The 19,055-nt window shown below is 39.5% G+C and overlaps 2 protein-coding genes across 4 annotated transcripts; one reads left to right on the top strand and one right to left on the bottom strand.

The window, feature by feature from the left end:
- The first annotated feature begins 40 nt into the window (after positions 1–40).
- zfyve21 (zinc finger, FYVE domain containing 21) lies at positions 41–18,054 on the top strand. Of its 3 annotated transcripts, none has more exons than XM_084914662.1 (8): positions 41–1,731; positions 3,523–3,573; positions 5,000–5,168; positions 5,645–5,720; positions 6,131–6,222; positions 6,430–6,483; positions 7,756–7,883; positions 15,435–18,054. In XM_084914662.1, exons 1-8 carry the CDS (start codon positions 1,606–1,608, stop codon positions 15,468–15,470), a joined length of 732 nt encoding a protein of 243 aa, XP_084770788.1. In that variant the 5' UTR covers positions 41–1,605; the 3' UTR covers positions 15,471–18,054. The 3 variants fall into 3 exon arrangements, with proteins under 3 accessions (XP_084770788.1, XP_084770789.1, XP_084770790.1); XM_084914664.1 differs by lacking the exon at positions 41–1,731 and adding an exon at positions 2,532–3,019; XM_084914663.1 differs by lacking the exon at positions 6,430–6,483.
- On the bottom strand, positions 10,242–11,915 carry LOC146365254 (uncharacterized). Its single transcript, XM_084914661.1, has one exon. It carries the CDS (start codon positions 11,745–11,747, stop codon positions 10,434–10,436), a length of 1,314 nt encoding a protein of 437 aa, XP_084770787.1. The 5' UTR covers positions 11,748–11,915; the 3' UTR covers positions 10,242–10,433.
- Positions 18,055–19,055: the final 1,001 nt, after the last annotated feature.

The following is a 19,055-nucleotide window of genomic DNA, read 5'->3' as shown; positions in this document are numbered from 1 at the left end:
CACAGATATAAACACAAAGAAAAACGTTTTGAATGGAGTGTACACAGATACAATGCAAAGATGTTGAATACAGAGGTTCAAGAATAACTTGAACTAAATACAATAACTGTGAAAATCTCAGAATGTGAAGTTATTGAAATTATTTGACTTATTTTAATATTTTAACATTTTAAATTCAGCAATTTAAAAAATAAATGCGACCCGATTTTTTATTATACTTTACTGTTTTAATTGAGCGTAGCCAAAGATCAACCCACTGGAATTTGTTGTGCAATCAAGTCACTTTCGTTAACAGTCGGGCATTAAGCTTTGTGCAAGATGTGGTTTTATTTTCAAAATCACTTTAAATTCAAGCAACTTAAATTTTTATATCATCATTTGATCATTTCTTTGAGTTCATATTAAAATGTCAGTATAGGAAACTGAAACCTTATTTGGTAACATACAGTTATAATAGTGGATGCTAATATTAAACATCAAGCAAAAGGTTCATATAATGAGGCCAGTCCCCCCTCTTCGCTTGGTGTAGTATAAGAGCGATATCTCGCTGTGAGCACAGGAGCCCCACCCACCTGCTGTTCAAACCTTCTATTTGTAAGGGGCAGCCAATCAGTAGAAGAGTCATGGCGGCTTGTTTTAGGTAGATGACTTTGCCCAGAGTGAAGTAAATGAAAACTGTGATCAAGAACAGGGAGTTTTGGGGAGAAAAACGGACAACTGCTAGAGAAAGGACTGCTATGAAAACACATGTAAGGAATAATATATTTTAAGACTACTTAAGCACAAACTGAGGGAGGAAAGTGTGCACATCGCTTGTATATTTACACAGCGTGAGCTAAATAATGTCGGTGATATAATGGATGTAGCCCCATCTTCCTGCACCAGTCCACAACAAAGTGCATCCAAAGTGTAGTCCCTTTTCTAAATCACAAGACTTAAAAACACATGTTTTTAAATGGAGCATGAAATTATTTTAAGCACACATAATAGCTCTGTAAACTCTGCCCAGGTCGTTGTTTAGTTTGAAAAACTACTGTGCTCTGTGTCTTCTGTATAAAGTAAGTAAATGCTCCTGGCGTAACCAAAGCTTACCTGTAGTCTTCTGCTAAGCTGGTAATCATCTTAATTAAAGTATCGTTAGAGAGTAATACTGTAACAGAACAGAAACTGATGAGGGAACGGGTACTGTTGTTCAGCACAGCTCATCAAGTTATGCAGAAACCTGTTGGTGTTTTTTACTTTTTAGATCTGCCAAATCTTCTTTTATGTCCGCTCAAATTATGGTTGTCCAAAGTAAACTATATATATCTATAATTTTTCTCACAAATCATTATCTACCTTCCATGTACTAAATTTAGTGCTAGTTTTAACAACCCCGCATGTTTACTTCTTCTTCCATGACCAGTTAATATGTTTACTTTATTTTTAATGGGAGGGGCTGCAGAAACCAAAACACTCAACTTTGCCGAGAAACACGTGATCTCAAATCTGTGCTCTGATTCGGTAAACAGCCTGTCAATCATCCTGAAGGGTGTGCCCAGATGAGAGTTTTGTGGTCGAAGGAGATTCCGCTGAACACAGAGGAGAAACACACGCTGAAGGAAAATGTCTTCAGTTCCTGACGGGAAGAAACTCATCCGTAGTCCCAGCGGCCTTCGCATGGTTCCGGAAAACGGCGCCTTTAGCAGTCCTTTCTCGCTGGACGAGCCGCAGTGGGTCCCGGACAAAGAGGTGAGACAAACGTCGGATTTGGTTTGACAGCGACAAGCGATCACAGCCGTGCAAACACAAGAAGCTTAACTAAGGCTTTCCGGTTGTAGTTTCCAAAATAAAATCACCTCTCTGTTAAACTAGTGGGAATAAAATTGAAGCCGCTTACTAATGCTTGTGTTTGTCCTGCTAGTCTCCTCCTGTCGTTTAAAAAGCAAAGTGCTCCAATAAAGTAAGAGTCTAGTGGTAGCTTTAGCTGTAGTTTTGATGATGTTGTATTTTATTCATTGTAGTACAACTTGAGAAAAAAATTTTTTAGTGCGCTGTTTTTTTTTGTTTTTATAATCCTGACAGCAAAAGTCACTGGACTATTTTCAAAAGGAAAATACAAGGAAACATCCAAAATTAACAAATATTTACATTTTACATTAGAATACAGATTGTTTGGGCCTTTAAAATGTAAGACCCTGTTTCAACTTATCAGTGATAATCACACGGTGTTTAAATAGCTGCTTTTATTTGAACGATAGTTCAAGGACCAGATATATTTATCAAAGCGCGTGGGCGTAGTAAATATTTCTTTTTAATTTGTTTTTTTTTTTTATTGTTATTTCATACAATCAGTGCTTTTCAGATTAATTTGCGTATTTATTCTGATCCAGTACAGATGGTCACTATATGATGAACCTATGCATCTTGAAAAATACAGTAACAGTATAATGCCAGATTTAAAATAGAAATATTTAAAAATAATAAATGCATAGTTGATGATAATAATAATCTAAGATGCATCTATCCGATCCTTTAATGTTGTTAACTTTAATAAGTCAGTTTTTAGAACAGTAGGTCTAAATATGTCTATTAAATTATTAAAAACAACACATCTTCTTATCTGTTGCTGTAATATTTCTAAATGTTTCTTTGCTCATCCATTGGTTAATTGTTTGGTTTAAAAGTCGTGACTGGGTGGGTTATACTATCACACCTAAAAACTACAGCTGGACTCTAAATTCAAACTCTAGTCTTTCGGTGTCCCTGTCGTGCACTGTGATAGGCTTTTATTTTTTGTAGTGAAACGGCTCTACATCCGGCTTACATCCTGCTGACTGCGGCGAGCTTGACGGCGCTCCGGACATCGCAGTTGGCCGCTGGACTGGGCGTTGCAGGCTGTCACGGCCAGCCTGGCAGCAAACGGAGCTTGTTAGCTAGTTAACAGCTACAACTAGCGGCAAACTTAATTGTAGCGTTTGTCCGCGTCAGAGTGACGAAACCCCTCTGGTTGTGTGCGTGTTTGACTACCAGCACGTAGGTTAGCTAACCAGCAGTAGGAGCTAGCCCTTCGTGCCTCGAAGGCTGTAGTTTTACTGCAGTAAAACTACAGGAGGACACACAAAGACTGTCTGTCTGTGAAAATGTAAACTCTGGCTGCACACAGGGACACTTTGACCAGACTGGCAAAGTTAATCATTTACTATTTGCTGACCTCAGCCTTCAGTTCTTTAATAAGAGGAGCAGGAATTAAAAACAAGCCTGGCACTAATTACAAACCCATATCTTCTGATCTGCCAGTGATAAATAAGTTTGACGGTTTAATGAACAGTTACCACTTGTCAGTAATGACCATAAGACACAAGAGCCATTAACACATACTATTTCTATACTGTTATTATTTACACATACAGCTGCAGATCTATTGTGGCTTGACTAGCTGCTGATACTTGTGCAAAACTTTAAAGCGGTACTTTAACCGAAAGCTGTCCAGCTCAGCATGTTGTGTAACGTCCTGTTTTTTCCACTCTTCCCGTCTTTCAGTGCCCCAGATGTATGCAGTGCGACACCAAGTTCGACTTCATCAAAAGAAAGGTCTGTTTTGTTTCTGACAATGCGAACGCTGCAGAAAATCTCGACTTCCTGTCAGACTGGAAAAACATATGGTGGACAAACCAGCGTCTAATATAAATGTTTTGTTAAAAAATGTGAGGCTTTCGTTTCGTTTGTGTTGTGAATGCTTAGATGAGTTACTCCTTCTTGGATCATTTAGTCAGAGCCGTGTGTTGATATTTCCTGCCAGTGTCCACCGACATAACGCTGTAAGCCTCCTGCCACCATTTCATTTTACATCTGTCGAGTTAAAATAATCACCCTTACAAGTGTCTTCCATATTTGCCTCTTTTGCCATTATCAGAGCCAGCTCTAGACTGCTGACTGAAGTCAGTTTCTAGGTGTTGAATTACACACGTCCTGTACTCGGCATCCCTCACGTCTTGGTTATCTTGAGGTTTTAGCACAGTTTTGATATTTTTAAGCTTCCCGATTCTTTAAAAGTGCAGTGAAGCAGATGTGGTTTTGCTTTGCCTCAGTCTCTTGTACTCTTGTTGAGAAGTGTTTCTTCATCAGCTCAAAGTCTCTGATTCAAAAGCACATTCTGTCCAAAACTGACACACTTACTCAATCAGAGTGCAACAGAAACCCACCAGCACAGAGGTGGATCCCTCAGGAAATCAAGGGCTTCTATTTATTTGTTATCCAGGCCTCAGAGGTCTCAACATTCGATGTAGGCAAGCCAAAAAATTTGGGAACTAATGTAACACATGACTCACCAAAATCAGTGATGTGGAAATTTACAGGAAATTGCTCTGATAATAGAAAAAAATGCTCATTAATAGACGTAACAACTTCATACCATCAAAGTCTGCACAATATCCATTATACATGTTATAATAAACTTTGTTTATTAATTAGTAGTGGGATCTGTTACTATATATACAAATTAATACAGGAGCGAATGTGTTCCACTGCAGTCAAACTAGAATATAATACTAGAATAAAACAAGGAAAGTGGACTCTTCTAAATTGTTTAGAAACTGTTATTTGAAACCATTAAACACATTTTATGCTAAAAACTTATAAGGATATCCTCCATAGTTGTTTAACGTTACATAAAAAAAAGTTGTCCTATTATCATGTTTAGTAATTTGCAGATAATGTCTTTTGTTTCCATTAAAAAAAAAAAAAGTAGAAGTGCTGTGTCCTCATCAGAAATGAAATCATATCTACTTGTTTTGTTTAAATTGTATACTCTACTGTATAGCTGTAAGACATACTGTGACTGAGAGTGAGTCAGGCACACAGTTGGGGGTGTAATAGGAGTTCTGATTGGTTGGAAACAGTGCTGTATCTCAGCCAGATTGTTTTGAGATTTCCTGAGAACGTCTGAAGTGCCTAACACAGACATCCTAACCCTGACAATCGGCCAGGCAATCAGACTGTCTTGTGTTGTCTCCCACAGCACCACTGCCGGCGGTGCGGCCGGTGTTTCTGTGATAAATGCTGCAGTAAGAAAGTGGCGCTGCAACGCATGTGTTTTGTTGATCCGGTGCGGCAGTGCGCCGAGTGCAGCCTGGTCTCCCAGAAAGAGATGGAGTTTTACGACAAGCAGCTCAAAGTGCTTCTGGGAGGTGAGGACTCACTCTCATGCTTTAAAAAAAAAGGCTTAGATCCAGAGCGTCTGCCTGGGTTTTGTTTTCCTGTAATCATGCTTCGACACATTGACTCCATGCAGAAAGCCGGAATATGATCAAAGTAATTTCTGAATTAATCTTATCAGTCCCTTCCTGGTAATCCTGTTGATTGTGGGACAGTGTGCAGCTATAAATACACAGCAACAGTGTGGCTCCTTATCAAGAATCCATCAGCAGCCTGGAGTGTAGAGGAACAGCCGGCTGCACGTTTGGAGTTTGTGTGTGTTTGTATCAAAGGCTCAGTATGAAGGAAAGAAAGTGATGAAGAGCTCGAGCAGCAAACACTGCCATACTTTATTTTCTCCTCCTGTTTGACAAATGAGCCACTGACTTGGAAACAGTCCTCAGGTTTTCACTCCACTCTCGTGATGTCTTTGTTAGTGTCTGAAATGTGTTTATGTCCGCTGTAACAGGAGGCACCTTTGTTGTCACTTTGGGAACGTCGGAGAAGTCTGAAACCATGACGTGTCGCCTCTCCAACAATCACAGGTTAGCTCTTCTTTAAGTCCGCACATACTTGACATACCAAATATTTACTTTACCTGAATTACAAAAAGCTACCTGTCACATCTGGCTATGTTGTTTTCTTCCCTTCTATGAAATGTCTCCGTCTGCAAATTAGGCTGCCAGCTGAACAGGATCAAATATGTCCGACTCAGTCTTAGGAAACATAAATAACATCTGTACACAACAAATAAGTACCTCAGTTTTAACAGTTGTCCTCGAGGGGGGGAAAGGGGAATGCATTTGAATATTTTTGTTATAAAGAAGAGTGGATAGCATAGATTCAGATCTTACAAATAACGAGAATACTTACATTCAGTCTGAGATTAAAAAAAACAAACAGTTTTATTTGCACCAGTTTTTGGTAAGCTGTCTGTCTCTGACCTGAACGTCAGATATCTGTTCCTCGATGGTGAAAGCCACTTTGAGGTTGAGCTGTCTCGGATCTCCAGCATGCAGATTTTGACAGATGGGACAAGTCCAGGAGGTGAGTGTGTGAAATAAAAATGTGTTACAAGTAAGCATATATATGCGTGTGTGTGTTTTATTTTTTGAGCACCTTTCTCTCTGTTTCTTTCTCTCGTTTCGTCCTCGAGATGTTGTCACTAACTGATAAATTTCTGTTTTTTCTAAACTAACAAACGTTCTTTTCTCTGCTGCTTTGGCCGCCCGGTGCTTCTTCCTCTGGGCTCAGAGAATGACATTCACACTTACACCAGTCTACTGGACAGTCACTTTATCTCTGAAGGTTAGCTTTTATTTGCTTTACAGTGTCCGTCTGTCAACAGTTCCTCACTGATGTCACTGCATTTCTGCATGTTTCCCACATCAGCTTTCTTTCTTTGCAAGGAAGCTGCCTGAAAATGGAGCGTCTGATACATCTGCGATTCCTTTTTTATCACTGGGTCGCCGAAGCATCTCAGAGGAAACTGAAATGCCAAACATTTCAGTTTGTTACTCTGATCATGATTAATATCCTAAGCAGCCTGATTAACCGATTCATTTGGCAGAAAATCAGTTGATGAGTAGTCATTCATCAGTCGTCAAAATAATCAGACGGTTCACTCAGAAGGTCTTTCAGGGATACATGTGGGCTATTTCTTTATCATTTCTTCACAAACTGGGCAGGAAAAGCTTCCGAGTTGATTTCAAGTGCGGCATTTGCATTAAAATGTAAGTAAAACAGGTCATCGTTCCAAAGCTGCAAAACAAATCCACACACTGGTGAGCGGCGAATGATCACAGGATCGTTTCCATAGTAAAGAAACTTTTGCATAATGCTCCATCAAATGGTCAATGGGCATGTCAGGATTCAAAGGACAAATCATGTGGGCAAAGTTTCAGCAGAAGGTGCAAGCCAATCGGGGCAGATTAGACAGACTGTAAAAATGCATTGATAAAGGCCTGTGAGGTATAGGAAGTGTATAGCTTGACTTGGTGTCCTAACAGCTCTTAACAGAACAGGTGCACAGCAGCCCAAAAAATACTATGAAAGCACCCAGAGAATTTGAGTTTTCACTTATTAATAGAAAAATCCCCTCAGCTGAATGAGTTGATGAATGCTACAATGCTCATAAACATGATTTCCATTAGAGAGATGAGTTCGATGCTTTTGGGACACTGAACCTCAACTGTTGCATGTTTCCTGACATGAAATCATTTCATCATCAGTGTCGTCACGTGCATTTCCATTAGTGTATTTGCCTTATATTGTTTTAAAACCGCCGTCTGTTTCTGTCCTGTGTTTACACTCTTCTAGTCTCTGACATATGTTAAATTTCATTTGAAAGGGTCCAAGGCTCAGTAGAACTGTGATTTCATGGGGGAAAAGGGATATGTAGTGACTTAATTTGTGTGTCAGACTATGTGTACGACTTGATGTTTGCGTGGAAAAAAACTAAAATGACCTTTTTTAAAGTTGCTTTTTTTGTTGTTTGACTCAAAGAATACAGTTTACTTAACAGACAGAGGATGTCTTTCAGGCATTTTTTTAAATGTGTGTGTGTGTGTGTGTGTGTAGGAGGGTCAAGAGCCAGTGGAATGCTACTCCATTACAAGCCAATGGGCTCTCAGGATGTCCAGCAGCTCCGCATGGAGGCAGCAGATGATAAGAAGGTGGCTTCATTATGGTTGTCTGCAATGCACAAGGTAAAAATAAGCAGCACACCTAAGACGGTCCATGCAGTGCAGATAGGTAACAGTTGCCCAGCCCACTTAAAGTGCCTAAAAATGGTTGGAGAGGAGTGAAAATGACTTATTATGCTGGAAATAAAGAATTGCGCTAGCATAAAATCAGGTCAGGGACACAAGAGTCCCTCCCTACAACAGACACTGCTTTATGTCCTTTATTCACACACTGGTCCTTGCCATCACCAGTGTCTGAATGGGTGGATGACTGAATGTGTAAAGCGCTTTGTGGTCCTTGGGGACTAGTGAAGCGCTATACAAATACAGGCCATTTACCATTCAACCATCTAAATAATAAGTAAAACAATCAAAAAAGAGTTTTGATTCATGCATCAAATTGTAGTCCCACAGATAATCGGCTCAAATGTAAGCTTATCAGAAGTGAAGTTTTGAATTTATTACTGTAAGCTGAATGTTTTGGTTTGTCAGTCATGCAGAGAAGTTTCTGCATGTAATATTCAGCTATGAGTTTAATTAGTTACACATTTTCTACATTTTTGGGTTGCAGAGAATAATATGGCTCTGAATAAGCACCTCTTCATGTTTTCTTAATGTTTTTCTGTTTCATGGTGTCATTAAAATGCTTCTCATTAATATGGTCAGTCAGCCTTATTGCAAACATTTGATAAAAACATGATGGCATGCTAAATAACAGATCAAAAGGCAGAACAAAGGACAGCTCAGGCTGATTATAGTGCTGTGGAGCAAAGTCTGGAAAGGTAGATGTAGCATCATAACCTGTCCTGTGGCGCCCCCATCAGGCCAGAGCTTACACTTTTATTTATTTATTAGGGCCCGAGCACTGAGAGTGCGAAGGCCCTATTGTATCTGCTCCGTTGTTGTTGTTTGCTGCTGCTTCTTCTTCTTCTTCTTCTTCTTCAGGCAAAACAAGGGCCTTTTTGAGGGCCTAAACATGCTCAAAAACTCATGAAATTTTGCACACGCGTCAGGTCTGGTGAAAAATTACGTATTTTAATGTCCTCAGACATGGCCAGGGAAAATTGGCTCAGTAGCGCCACCTAGAAAAATCTAAAACGCGAGCCCCCGGTGTGGGTATGAGCTACATGTATCAAAATTGGAACACTTATCTATCGTTAGTAGACGCACAAAAAAGTCTATTATGGCCATGTCCTAAACACAACAGGAAGTCCGCCATGTTGGATTAAATGTCACATTTGGGCTCTGATTTTACCATTTCCACGCCTTGTACTTTCGCGAACTCCTCCTGGTGTTACCTACATCTTCCTATTCAGAAGGCAGAATTTCCGAGTTCTGAGTACAATCGAAAGCACCACGACTGCAGTTTTTGTGTTGGATGTAAAAAGCAGGCTAGGATGGAATCGGGTGTGGGATTTCTCTCGTGGAAATGTGCACATTATTTTTTCCTTTCTATTGGTAGGTGGCACAGTGCACTTGTGGCAAGTAAGCAAGCTAGAAGACTGGCAGTCTGGCTGGGTATCCAGTTACGGAAGCAACACATTAACAAGAGAATTCTGAGTAAAACCAAAGTTACTTTCCCTAGTAACTAGTTACTCTGAAAGTAACGAGTAACTTGAAGTAACTGAGTTACTTTTGATAGAAGTAACTAGTAATGTAACTAAGTTACTAATTTAAAGTAACTTACCCAACACTGGACACTACTCACGTCAGCACTTATATTTCTGACCTCGTGTTATAATCGATTAAACGTGATCTCCTCCCTTTTGCCCCCATTTTTGATGTTGTGGGTACAAATGATCAGGCATGACATTCTCATAATAAATCAGATAAAATACTGCAAATAATTAATCCTGCATTTGTGTGATTGAAATGTGTGTGCAATGACACCGTTTTAAAGATTTGGCCTAAATGATTCTGGAGTGAATGAGCCTGAACATGATGACCGGACTAGTGACACCATATCACCTGTGACACTCACACACGCACGTATGACTTTGCCAGTTTCAGCTGAAACAATTTCAGTGTTTCAACCCATGTTCCAGAGTTTTTAGTTCACCGTTCATGAGGTTTCAAGAAGAAAATGAAAGACAGATCTGAATGTTTGAAAGTGTTTTGGAAAAACTCTGTAAAGATTAGATGAACAATACTCAAAGGATAAATTCAACTGTTTTATTTTGTTAGATAAGTTGAAAAAAAAGTTAAACAAGCAAGTAAATAACGAAACAAGGTTAAATGAGTTAAGAACAAAAAGTTAACAAGTAAATAACGAAACAAGGTTAAATGAGTTAAGAACAAAAAGTTAACAAGTAAATAACGAAACAAGGTTAAATAAGTTAAGAACAAAAAGTTAACAAGTAAATAACGAAACAAGGTTAAATAAGTTAAGAACAAAAAGTTAACAAGTAAATAACGAAACAAGGTTAAATGAGTTAAGAACAAAAAGTTAACAAGTAAATAAAGAAACAAGGTAGAGGAGCGAAAACCCCAACAATCCCCTCTGAGCAAGCACTAGGCGACAGTGGGGAGGAAAAACTGCCTTTAAACGGGCAGAAACCTCCGGCAGAACCAGGCTCAGGAGGGGGCAGTCAACTGCCGGGACTGGTTGGGGGGGTGAACAGAGGTGGAGCAAGACGAGGCTACATCAGTTGAAGAAGCAGTATTGTCCCTCTTCCGGAAAAAGCTGAAGAATCTTTTCTTCTTTTTCATGGACTTTTCCACGAGCGCCTTTTTGTCCAGGATTAGGGTTCTCAACTGATCGATGTTTTCTGTGTTTTGCCTCTCAAGTTTCTTGCATGTTTGTTCCACCTGTTCTAATGTTGCTTGTGTTTCTTCAAGCTTTTCTTTGAGGTCTTTGGATGTTGCCTCCTGTGTCAGCTTTGCCTCCTGCAGGTCTGCATTTCTCACTTGATCTTCTTTGTGCATGCCTTCTAGCTGCTCATTTCTTTTCTGGATATCGCGGAGCGTACACTGCAGGTCTTCATGTGTTTTATCTTGCTTTTGCTTTTGGGCCTGCATTGCTGTGTTTTCCCGCTTCAAGTTGTTGAATTCCAACAATATCCCCTTAATGAGCTCTGAGTTGTTTTTCGCCATTTGATCGATCCTTTTCTGCATGTGTGAGCATCGTTGTTCCAGTGTTTCCTTTTCTCCCTCCAGCTCACTTGTTTTGACCTTCAGTTCATTACAGAATTCTTGCAACTTTTGATTTTTACTCTCAAAGTCCTTGATGATGCACTTTTCTTCTGCCAGCCTTTCTTGCTTTTGCTCTTTCTCTTGAAGGAGGTCTTCATTTTGGCGCAGTGTTTGATCCAACCTTACCTTCACCATTCTGTACTTTTCCTGCACGCCTTGGAGTTCGCGCTGCAGGTCTTTTTGCTTTGTGTCCTGTTGTTCCTTCTGTTGGAGGACTTCTTTATTTTTTTCTTCAGCTTCATCAAGCTTTCTTTGGAGCAGGCGATTGTTTTGGTCCATGTATTGCAGATCCCACTCTATCTTATCAATCGTCGCTTTCCTGCCTTGAAGCTGCTCGGACATTTCTTTAACTTCAGCGCTCTTTTGCTTATTTTCTTTGATGAGGAATACAATCTGCTCTCTGGCTTGAGCAAACTTGATCCCCCAGCCCTCATTAATAATGTTGATGTCGGGCTGGCGCTGTAGTGTTTCTTCCAGGTGTTTGTTTTGTGCTTCCATTTGTAAGCACTTCTTCTCCAGGTGAAGTTTTTCTTCTTCAATTTGTCGAATTTTGTTCTGGAGATGGTTGTTTTCATTTCTACTCTCCTGTAATGCCTTTTGGATGGAGAAGAGGCCATTTGGAGAAATTGGCCGGCCCCGCGTGGAAGGAGAGGCGGCGAAATCTTTTTGTCTCGGTTGCCGTAATCTTGGATACATGTTGGCGTTTGTATCCGATGACTCTGAGAGGTTTCCAAATTTTTCTGTAGTGAACGTTTGAAAGCTGCTAACACAAAGGCTGCGAAGAAACGAACTAAAAATTTCTGTTTCTCACCCCTACTTAAGGAAAAACTTCAAAGGATCAAAGATCCTTGTGACATCATCACTCCTAAGCCAATCAGATCGTCACATGACATTTTGGAATGTGGAATGGGGAGATATTTTTTTTTAAACAGTTTTCAAATTTAAACAGTTTTCAAATTTAACTTAATATTTAAGTGTTTCTTACTTGACCCGCTTAGTCGATTAAAAAGTTAATTGCCACGAACACCCCTAATGTTATATAACAGACCACAGAAAAATGACAGTTTTTTTTCTACGTGACAGAGCTATAATAAATGTTTTGTTTTTTTTAATTATCCTACTTTTTATAAAAGGGAACATTATTTAAAGAATATGTATTTAATTAAAAACTCTGTATTCATCTAAAGGGTATAACAAGAAGGGTGAGCTTGCTGCTCGAAAAGGAAATGACCAAAATAAATCTATTTCTCTGCAATTACAAACTCTGTGTAAACAGTCTTGGTGTCAAAATGAAGCTAACACTGGTGAGCAATGTTCCCTCTAAGCTGCGCGCGTGCGCAATTGCGCACTGCTGGCACGATCTCTGCGCACAAAAAATCTGTGTTGCGCACAAAAAAAAAATCTAACCTGAATTGAAATTAAAGTAAATACATTAACAATTCTGTTTTGCAGTGTTAGTCAGTAAGTGACTGGCTGCTCCTGTATGGGATCAGAACGATGTCACCTTATCCCATAGTCCAGCCAAGAATGCGATTCACATTCGTATATACGCAGCTAATCAACGTTGCTGACAGGCTGTGACAGCGTCCTTATGTGCCGACAACGGTGTTTTAGCGAGCAAAGCGGCTGATGTGGAGTGAAGCCACGTTAATGACAACGTGTACAACCATTGGAGATGTGAGCAGGACAGACGGAAGAATTAACGGGAAAAGTGTGGACTTTATACCAGTTTTTAAATTGTGTTGATAGGCCAGGTAAAACCAGAGTTATGATAAAAAGAATATATGCAATGTTTGGTTTTTATATTTATTGCGGGAAGAAACTGTAAAAACGTCGTTTTATAAGGAAAACGCTGGAAAGCTCTCTCCGCCTGTGAGCAAAAAGAAAACCAAAAACCCCAGCCTTTCCTATTGGTCGAAAAATGTACCATGTCGACCAATCAAAAAATGATATGGCAACATGGCATTTAGTGGTTTAGGGAGGGGGAAGTTTTTGGAGTGACGGCGGTGTTTTGAGATGTGAGAGATTTGCGACGTTTAGTACAAATCTTGTGTAGTTAGTGTGTAGTGTAGTCAATAGTTTTGTTGTGTGTGTCAGAACAATGAGGCGACTGCTGAATGTTACAGGTGTTACAGCAGTGATACATCTCCTGTTGTCAGGCAGGGATCAGGCTGTTGTTCTTCTTTATCTCATAGTGGACAGAAATTATTTTTTGGAGTGGCACAAATAATTTGTGCGGCATCAGATTTGATGCAGAACAGCTGATTGTTCTGTAAATAGTTTGAAATATTTATTAGGGCCCGAGCACTGAGAGTGCGAAGGCCCTATTGTATCTGCTCCGTTTCTTCTTCTTATTATTATTATTCAGGCAAAACAAGGGCCTTTTTGAGGGCCTAAACATGCTCAAAAACTCATGAAAATTTGCACACGCGCCAGGTCTGGTGAAAAATTTTGTATTTTAAGGGTTTTACATATGAGCACTGGGAAATGGCTCTAGAGCGCCACCTATGCCTTGTTAAATGCAGCCCTACGACCACATGGTTTGAGCTACATGTATGAAATCTGGCACACATGTGTATCATGCCAAGACGAACAAAAAAGTCTGTTGGCCCATTGACGCAAACCCAACAGGAAGTCCGCCATTTAGAAGTGAAGGTGACATTTTGGCTCTAATTTTGCCATTTCCATGCCTCGAACTTTTTCGAACTCCTCCTTGGGATTTGGTCGTATAAGCTTCATCTTTGGTCAGTGTCAACTACACACCTGGGCCATGTTAAATTGCGGAGCTTTTGAGTTTTCACAATACGGTGAGGCCGTGGCGCCACGGCGAATTTCGATGACTCGCCATGAAAATCTTATTGCCTCTTATTCTGTCATACATTGTCCGATCTGGACCAAAGAGCACACATATGATAAGGCTCCACCCCTGAACATATTTCAACTACCATATTTGACATCAAGGACAGCGCCACCTAGTGGGAACAGGAAATGTCATGTTTTAGACTTTGGGGTACAGTATTGTGATGGGTGACATCTGCAGCCTCAAATTTCTCCAGGAAAGCCTTAAGGAGTTGGTCTTGGGTTACAGTGAAAACTGTGACTTTTCGCAAAAGGGTGTGACCCCAGCAGCATGGTGAACTTTCATGTCTCGCCATGAAGAAACAAATCAGTATAACTCAATGAGACTTTACAGGCGTGATGTCAGACCCGCCCTGAACACATTGATGTGCCCATTGTCAGGAATACGCAGAGCGCCACCTAGTGGCAACAGGAAATGTCATGGGTTTTATTTTATTGTACTGATTTTCACAGGTTCATCGTGGCCACCTCAAATGCGGAGAATATCACCATCAGTCCTTCATGATGCTTCAGTGCAAAAATTATGATTTTAAACTGAACGGCGCATCCTGGTGGCAACGCAGTGCACCATGAAAAATGAAGAGGCTTTTGAGGGGCTTGGAAAGTTCAAAAAGTCTTGAAATTTTGCCCACACCTCCAATGTGATGTAGGCTTTGTTGTTATGTGATCACATTCCTTGAATAGTGCAAAATGGCTCCACAGCGCCCCCTACAAAATTTCAAATCATCAGCCCCTGCTCTGTGTTTTATGTATGAGTCTGAAATCTGGTAAGCTTATAGGAGATATCGAGATGTACCAAAAAGTCTCTTGGAGCAATATCCCAAACCCAACAGGAAGTCAGCCATTTTAAAATTAATGTGTAATTTTGGCGACATTTTCACCTCTTTTCAGGCACCGTTCTTTGACGAACTCCTCCAAGGGATTTCATCAGATTGACGCGATTTCCTCTGTGTGGAATCTAAAGACCTTTGTGATGTTAAATTGCGAAGCTTTTTACGTTCAGGGAAACGGGGTGGTCATGGCGGCACGTGGAGTTTCAATCACTCGCCAAAAAGCAGTAATCTGCTGTCACTCAAAAACACAATGTCCAATCTCTCCCAAAGTTCGCAGGCTTGATGAGACTTGAGCTCGGAAATGTTTGGTATGCCATTTGTCAGTAATGGTTAGAGCGCCACCTAGTGGGACGACTATAATCACGATTGAATGAGATGAAATGTTAGCTGGTGGTTAAATGCATGAATTCCATCAATGTGACATCAGATCGGACCCGCTGGTTGTCGGTGTTGGGCGTGGCTCGATGCGATGGGGTGCGAGGGCCCTCATAACGCTGCTTGCAGCTTTAATTTTACATGTTTTTACATTTTATTTTATTTTTTGGCTAAAAAAGCCATCAGTCTCACACAGCATCGTAGCTGAATGTGGTCTGTAGCGTGCTTGTTGAGACAAAGTAATAAGAAATCAAGAGCGTTTTTATTTCCAAAACTATGAAACTCTAACTTTTTCTCTGCCTGTTCTTTCCAACAGGCAGCCAAACTGCTGTACGAAGCTCGAGACCAGTGAGGACCAGAACCGAAGCTCCAGGCAGCACACACCCAAGTGTTTTGTACCCATCTCAGTCGGGTTTGGTACCCTTTGGATATTATTAACACCACTTCCTCTTCTGCTTATCTGTCCGATTCCTCATTGGTTCTTGATACCAGTTCCATTCATGGTAATTTTTGCAAATGTTTGTATGAAAAATGACTTTTATTACCTCTATAACCAGTACTTTGTACATAATGTTTACCACAAGTACGCTGCTTGGACCTATTTTTAAATTGTAATTTTTTTTTAAAAGAAATTATTTGACGTTGACTTCATTTAATCCTCTTTTGTGTTAATTCATAAATCAGGGCATGCAGCATTAATGTTTCGACTCAAAAAATATAACAAGAAGAAGAAGGTTTGTTCTTTTTTGCCAATTTAAAATTATTTATAGAATTCATTAGATTTTAATTTTATTTTTTTAAAACATTAAACATGTCACAAAATGAGGCATTGCACCTTTTTTATAAACCATCTTCCATGGTTGAATTATGGTGACATTATAACTTTGTTATGCTGCTACAAGAGAAGTGATGAAGTGTGTCTTTGCAGGTTTACTTAGGTCACCTTAACAGAGCCAAGCAGGGACTTGGTCATTGAACTGTCCGCAGTAGCCAGATCTTCCACACAGAGCATCATCACAAGTAGTTTGAAGGACAAATCCACCCTGAAATCCTTTATCGCAGACAGAAAAGCAGCTTTCTGTGATGTTACTGGCACTTCAGGATTCAGCTGTGCTTCATTTCTGGTAATCTCATAATAAGAAAAGGTGTGAACAAACACAGTTGTTCCTGAAATGCCAATAACATCACAGACTTGCATCCAATTTATATGAAAGTAACATTACATGGTGGATTTTTCCTTCAGTGACAGTTCCGTTTAAATGTTGAAAGTTTAGGTGAAATCTTCTTTTTCAGTTATTAACTGCTTCAAATATTCACAGTCGTACATCTTTAGGCCTTTTTGTCTAAAAACTTCAACTTTTCACTGATTCTAGTGAAGTATACACACAAATACATAAATAAATGCTTTAAATATAGTTTCATGCATTAAAGTTTTGTACAAAATATATTGCTGAATACTCCTACTTTAGCACAAGCTGTGTATGTATTTGCATAATTTTTAAAGCTGAACATATGACTCTAGTTTTTGTAATACTTGTATATTCCTTTTTGCCATTACTCTAAAGCCCCCAAACATTTTTTTAATCTTTATTTTTGTCATTATTGTGCAGACCAACAAACAGAATGTCAGATCTCAGCTATCCATCAGCCACGTTGAATTTACGGGTCTTTCAGTTAGCAGGTTAGGTATTGTAATCAAAGACATGATGGTTAAAGTGTTGAGCACAAGAAAACTATAATTTTCATTTGCTTTGCAGCCAAATTTATATGCTAAAGTACTCTATTTTTAAAGAAGAAGAAATTTCTGAAGAAGAAACTGAAAGAAGGTGAAACTTAAAGGCTGTTTAGTATGTGGCTTTAGTGTTCATAGAAGCCCAGTTTTTACTGTTAAAACAGTTTAAAATGGGAGGTAGTTTGGGGAACTTTGGATGAAGCTGTATAAAAATCATTCTGTTTGTCTTAAAAACATTTATTAAGTCATAAGCGTGAGCATTGTGACGCAAAAAGTCACATTTTCAGGTGTATGTCATGGTCTTCAGCACAGCGGCAGATACTTACTGTCAAACTTTGAGCATATAATAATAACAGGTCGTCATACTGTAGGCGGCGTAAGTTCATGGCAATTAAATGAACTTCCTGTCAGGAGGAAAGCCCTGGAAATAGTCAGTAAAATTAACTTTAAGGTTCTCTTTTTTAATTAAACTGTGTACTTCGTTCTACATCTGAGTTAACGTGTCCGTTAAACGCACAGCAGCTCGTCAGCTGTTAATGTTGTAATACAAGTACAGTTTGGTGCAGTTTTACAGGCATCTGCGTGTCTTCCTTTTTCCCCAAGCTTGAGGAAAGAAATTAATGGTTTAATAGAGCACAGAACGGGCTAACATTTGGTGAAATGTCTGACTCCCCCCCCCCAAGTGTTTGTGTATGAGACATTTGTGTGTTCCTGCTTTGAAGTATTGCTGTACATTGACAGGGTGTAAAGTTTTCCCATTCAACAGTTGCTGGTGATGAAAACAGATGTTAATGACTGCACAGTCAACAACAAAAATGATCATCTTTAGTCATGCATTTTCCCCCCCCCCAGTACCGCATGTTGCACACTAATGGGATACACATTATTTTTACTCCTGTGTTAATTTTATTTTTTTAAATCTCAGTAACACTCTGAACTGAAACTAATTGGTTCAAGTTTAATCAGTTGAAAACAGATGCACATCTACACACTTTTGTATCGTTGGCTCAATGTGCAGCTCTTTCTTTTAAAATGTAATGATTTTATTTTAAGTTCGCACTACATTTAAAATCACCAAGTCAGCCAGTGTTTGTATCTGCACTTTATGGCCACTTTTTCCCTATCAAATCTTTTATTTTGCTCAAAATGCTAAACTGCATCCCTTCGATGGATTTTTCTTTTAATAAAGTCCAGTGTTTTTAAATCTGCTGTGCTGTTGTTATTTGAAAATGGGATTCCTGTATGAGGTGAAGAAATGCTGACCTGGTAGAAGATTTCAAGGCCATCATTCTACATTGACCCAACATTCAAAATAGTTTCCAATCTTCGTAAAATTCATACGTTTGGTTTACCTGCTTAATCCCTGGAGGTAGATACTGGGATTATTATTTTTCCTCCGTTAATGCTGCATTGCCAGAAGTATTCGCTCACCCATCTGAAACATTGAATTCAGGTGTTCCAATCACTTCCATGGCCACAGGTGTATAAAACCAAGCACCTAGGCATGCAGACTTCTACAAACATTTGTGAAAGACTGGGAGCTCAATGAATTCCAGCTTGGTACCGTGATAGGTTGACCATCTGTGCAACAAGTCCAATCATGAAATGTCTTACCTACTAAATATTCCAAACTCAACTGTGAGTGGTAGAAGCAAATGGGAATGACAGCAACAGCCAAGAAGTGGTAGGCCATATAAAATCACACGACGAGGTTATAGCATAAGCTGAGGCAAATAACAGATCAAGAACAGACAGCTTCAAGGACCGAGTTTCCATGGCTGAGCAGCTGCGTCCAGTGCAATCCAGCGCGTCAGATGCAGTGGTTTAAAGCAGGGGTTCTTAACCTGTTTTTGACCTCGGGCCCCAACTTTTCCACTACAAAGTGCCAAAGGGCCCATTCAGATATTAACTGTATTGAATACATTATTGCTTTTGGTTTGATTTATATTTAATAACTAAATCAAATCGACTTCATTTTAACAGCTAAAACCTTGTCAAATAAACATGATGATGACGTGATACAATGTAATAATCACAAAGACATTTATTTATTATGTGTATGTGAACCTGCACGTAAAACAAAAGCCAAACAGTTAACAATTCATGGAACAAATCAGACTGCAAGTAGAAATTTGAAAGGCTCAAGTCTTAATAACACAAAAATAATTCAATTTTATTACAGCAAAAGAGAAGAAAAAAACGGGG

This window comes from Perissodus microlepis, chromosome 19 (assembly GCF_051167445.1).
Source record: "Perissodus microlepis isolate ML-2025 ecotype Zambia chromosome 19, ASM5116744v1, whole genome shotgun sequence".
Classification (NCBI taxonomy): Eukaryota; Metazoa; Chordata; class Actinopteri; order Cichliformes; family Cichlidae; genus Perissodus; species Perissodus microlepis.
The sequence above is the reverse complement of the archived record's forward strand: the minus strand, read 5'-3'. Positions and strand labels throughout refer to the sequence as shown.

Excerpts from the sequence above, each read along its gene's own strand:
- zfyve21 (XM_084914662.1), top strand. The coding sequence starts at position 1,606 with ATGTCTTCAGTTCCTGACGGGAAGAAACTCATCCGTAGTCCCAGCGGC. Across the intron at positions 1,732-3,522 it reads AGTGGGTCCCGGACAAAGAG|TGCCCCAGATGTATGCAGTG; the intron begins GTGAGACAAACG and ends CCCGTCTTTCAG. Across the intron at positions 6,484-7,755 it reads CAGTCACTTTATCTCTGAAG|GAGGGTCAAGAGCCAGTGGA; the intron begins GTTAGCTTTTAT and ends GTGTGTGTGTAG.
- LOC146365254 (XM_084914661.1), bottom strand. The coding sequence starts at position 11,747 with ATGTATCCAAGATTACGGCAACCGAGACAAAAAGATTTCGCCGCCTCT.